Here is a 4,882-nt window from a genome sequence, read left to right on the forward strand (position 1 = left end):
GGCTATGGCATTCTCCAACCTTCCCATAGGTCTCCTTATCCCAACCTCGGGCCATGGCACTCCAGCCCTCCCGTAGGTCCAACCTTATTCCAACCCCAGGCCATGGCATTTAAGCCCTCCCGTAGGTCCCCACCTTGTTCCAACCCCGGGCCATGGCAATTAAGCCCTCCCGTAGGTCCCTTTCTCAAAATCTCTGCAACATATCCAGAAACTAAGATTTTCAAAACATTCTTTCTTTCCTGTACATAATTAGTATTTTCTTCCCACATCTCAAAACATTTATTTCATTCAAAATCAAGCTGATTTGCCCATAGGCCTTCGAGTATTATGACACAAGCATACTTAAACATTTAACCAACAATAATACCGTGGAAAACAATTTAAACATAGTTTGAAATCATACCCAAATTTTCTGAAAATTAAAATCTGGACAGAACATTCTGGACGCCTGTGGACGCATGGTGGACGCGCGTCCACCTTGGCGTCCACACCTACGGCTTCTTCTCTTATTTTCCGAAAATCACTGGACGTCAGTGGACGCACGGTGGACGCGCGTCCACTGGGGCGTCCACACTTACGGCGTGTCTTCGAAAAACTGGACACTAGTGGACGCACGGTGGACGCGCGTCCACTGGGGCGTCCACTCACACGGCAGTAGCTTTCTGAACAGCAAAGTAGTGTAAAAACACCTATTTTGTTAACATTTTTCCTTGACATAAATTATATGGACGTAATTATAGTATATACGTGCATGCATACGTTAAAGTCATGCATATCAAGAGTAATATAAAGCTCAACCACATATTTTTACATAGAAATTAACTAAGAAGTTGAAACTTAATCACATAGTTTTCATATTAAATTCCTAACTCCATAATACATATACCTATACAATTGTCCATTTTCAAGTGACTAGCCAACTTAAGGAATTTCCTTACCTTTTTAGAAGCTTTAGAACCGAAACAAGCGTTGAAGTTCCTTATTCCCAAAAATCCACCGAAGGTCCTAAACAATTTCATCATAATAATAACATTCTCAAGAGTTCTTAATTTATGATTAAATCTTAGAAAGAGTTCTAACTCACTAAACCAAATAACTTACTTGGTGTTAAAGAGCTTGAAGATTTTAGGCTATGGAGTTTCCTTTGAAGATCAACAATGGGGATGAAGAAACACTCTCTCTCCTCTCCTTATAATTTTCGGCCAAGGGGGGAAGACTCACAAAATCTTGGAGGCTAAGTTAACATAATCTTATCCAAAAGAAATCATTATTTTAATTTATGATATTTTTGAAGAATGGATTTTCTAGACAGTTAGGGATTAAATCAGATAAATTCTTGGTGGAAAATAGCTTAATTCGGGAAATTCTTAATACCAAAATTATTCTAAAATTAATCCCGATATTAATCACCCAAATTACGAATTTTTCAGCACATCGCGAAATTTAGCGGTTCGCAGGCTCGTAACAAGTTCCATCCTTATAACTCATCTAGTATCAATCTTAACTAAGTAGAATGTTCATAATTAATCACATTATGCAATATAATCCATTTCTTATGGAAATTCGAACCAAATATGTGTCCCTAAAATTTTCACGGTTCGTGCCTGGTACGTAGATCGTAACTTATTAATAACTATTTTAAGAAAAAAATATTTTCTGAAAGTACCAAGGTTCATTTCATAAATATTATAGCTTAAAATAAAAATATTTATTCCTCGAACTCAAAAATTATCGGAATAGGTGAGGGGTTACATAATGCTACACACTTCTATGAAACACCACCTCACATTCCCTATTCTAATACCTCCAATCCTTGTGAAAAGACCACCTTGTGATTACCTTCCACCGGCCAAGGACGAGATTGAGATCTTAAGAGAGAAAATGGAAACATTCATCAAGTTGGCCAAGGATGACACGACCAAGAGAGAAATGAAGGAATATCTTGCTACCCTCCGAGAGGAAGGCTTACCATTGAAAAAAGTTGAAACCCAGGTGTTGTCTATGATGGAGGAGATCTTTAAGAAGATTTCATCAAGAGCTAACATCCCATTTATGGAAGATTCCCCGTCATTTGAGGAGGGTGTGGTGGATTGTGACATTGGTAAGGGTGAAGAATAGAGGCCGAGAAAGGAAATCATGGGAATGAAGACCCCGATGCTAGATGACACCCCGGTGCTTGAAGAAGTTCCACTCTTCGAGTTGGAAAACCAACAAAGGGAGAAGATTGAAAGCGAAAGCGAGGATGACATTGAGGTGGTGTGGGAGGATGAATACCCAAACGGTACAATTCTTAAACCTACTTGTGACACTAATCTTGATAATATACATGTTGAATCTCTTGATAATATTACTTTTGCCACTTTTCTGGGTGACTCCCATATGGTCTATGATGATATTCTCAATAAACAAAGTAATACTTGTTTTTATTTTCGGGAGGATGATTCCGTGGAAACTTGCGACATATTGATTGATGATCATGAGGATTCTCTTTTGATCGATAATGAATATGTTTGTTTCAATTTTTGGGGAGGTGAATCCTTAAACTTGTTACATAACAAATTGATGAGTGAGGGGGATGATGCTTCATTTTACTCATGTGAGGATGAGGGTGATTCTTCTAGTCAAATTGAGTGGGGAGATGAGATGAGTAAGTGTGTGGAGGAGATGATGGAAGACGGTGTAACACCCTCATTTTCTAATACATGTTTAAATATAATTAAACAACATTTCTTGCTAACGATTCTAAAAATAAATGCGGAAGTGAAATTAAACTCTAAACCATGGGGTGTCACGCCACGCTCGGGCCAACTCACTAAACCCAAACGCACAGGCTGCAAAGATTTCTAACTACAATCCATAATACAACAATTCTCTATCCAAATTACAAAACCATAATAATACAACGTATTGGAAACAAGCTAAACCATTATGCCAAGAATTTCTTCAAGAGTACTAATTCTATGTCGCGCTCTCAGAACGAATCGCTTTACACCCAGTCCTGAAAACAAGAAGGTTTGAAAAACACAACAAATAGAATTAGCATAAAATGCTAAGTAAGCTCTATTCCGCCATGTAAAATAATACATTAATAGTTTGGAAAATAGATATACTTTAAAAATAGATTTTTATACTTAAGTAGACCATACTCCATAAACCATTTAGCCAAGGGCTTAAAAAGAGTGTTTCCAAAAGGATTTTTCCATTATAAATGGTAGTTCTTGAAAGATTTAACTCACACCAGAGAGAAGTAACATATATACTTCCCTAAAATAGTATAATATTAAATACGTTTAAAGTAACATAGAAATTTTACAAACCATCACTACTCACTCTCAAAGTTTCATAAGTAAGGAGGATCCTCAATTCTCAAAGTATGAATAGTCTTTATAGCAATTCTCAACCAACAACCATTTCAAAGCATAACCTCCAATTAATAATTATAGATAGTTATATAAGTCAAGTATGGAGGAATATATAGCTCATCACATATAAATATTCGCAAAACATATAATGGGTAAGTATATGGAGGAATTCATAACAACATATAGTTTGCTCAACAAGTACTCATCTCAAGATATAGATATTCTCAAGTCATTCTCAAATATCAATATAGCGAAAGAATGCATAAGGGGAGGTATCCCAATCGTAATCCATCTCAATATCACAATAGTGGGGCAGGGACATCATCTTAGTGAAGCCCTAAGTGAACAGCAACCCTCTACTAAACACCTCACACAACCCCCACTTTACCACATGTGGAAACAGGACCACTACCTTAAGTGTGCACACCCCCTAACTGGGATTCCAAGCCCAGTGGGTAGTAAACCAGTCCTAGTAACCCAAGATTATTTCTACCAGGTTACCCCTCAAATACTAACCCAGGATTATTTTTACCGGGTTTAATTCCAATATAGGGCCTTAGCCCACATCAAAATTCACATCACAAGCCACACAGAAAGGGATAAACCTCCAAAAATAGTACAATTTTCATATCATACTTTGAACCAAAAAGCATTTTTAAAATAGTTTAAGGACACAAATAAGGTAAAGAGCACATTTGATAGGGCAAAGTAGTTTTGAAGGACATAGAAACTTACCTCAACTAAGCTCCAAAAGGCAACCACCCGATCCTAGGCTCATATCCTAAACAAGCCACTTTAACGGGGAACCTGAGAATCATTACAACCTCCTTTACTCATTAACTATTAATATTAATATTAATAGCTATGGTAATCCATTCCCTCATTTCTCACAACCATTATCTTAACCCATCAATACTCCATTAGTCCAATCATCTTCATATTTTATTAACAAGAATTCCAACACCTTTCTCCACCGTCAACAATGATCCTCGTACCTCCAATAATAACCCATAACTACCCAAAAATCATTACTAACTTTAATAAATTTTATTTAAGTCATTAATTCTATCCATAGTCCATAACCTTCATCATTAATAATAAATTCCATAAATGACTTTTAATCACTATTAAGCTTTATCATTAGTCCATAACTATTATCAAGTATCCATTATTCAATTAATCACCCTCATTAGCTAGTAATCACCTTTTAATCTTTTTCAATTCATAATCAAGTTCCATTAAATCATAATCCATTCCTCATTAGTTCATGACCCATGTATAATATTCAAGCATCATCAACAACCACCTCATAATAATCCATCACAATCCATAATCAATATTTAGTACCCCATAATCCAACAATTAACCTTACTCACTCTTAAACATTAAGTATACTCATTAGTAACTACTAACCTTGTAATCTATCATTAACTAATAACAGATAGTTATTCTTTAGTCATGATAGTCTTCAACAACTTCCACCATCATCAACACCATTAAATGATCATATTCGCATCACT

The 4,882-nt window shown here is 36.1% G+C and overlaps 1 protein-coding gene across 1 annotated transcript in view; it reads left to right on the plus strand.

Annotated features, from left to right (window-relative positions):
* The first annotated feature begins 2,136 nt into the window (after positions 1 to 2,136).
* The window catches only part of LOC116007910 (alcohol dehydrogenase-like 1), a 121,635-nt gene continuing 118,889 nt past the window's right edge, over positions 2,137 to 4,882 (plus strand). Inside the window, exon 1 of the mRNA XM_031248569.1 lies at positions 2,137 to 2,679. Within this exon, the coding sequence (XP_031104429.1) occupies positions 2,137 to 2,679 (543 nt within the window). The remainder of the gene's footprint in view (positions 2,680 to 4,882) is intronic.

Source organism: Ipomoea triloba, chromosome 16 (genome assembly GCF_003576645.1).
Source record: "Ipomoea triloba cultivar NCNSP0323 chromosome 16, ASM357664v1".
Classification (NCBI taxonomy): Eukaryota; Viridiplantae; Streptophyta; class Magnoliopsida; order Solanales; family Convolvulaceae; genus Ipomoea; species Ipomoea triloba.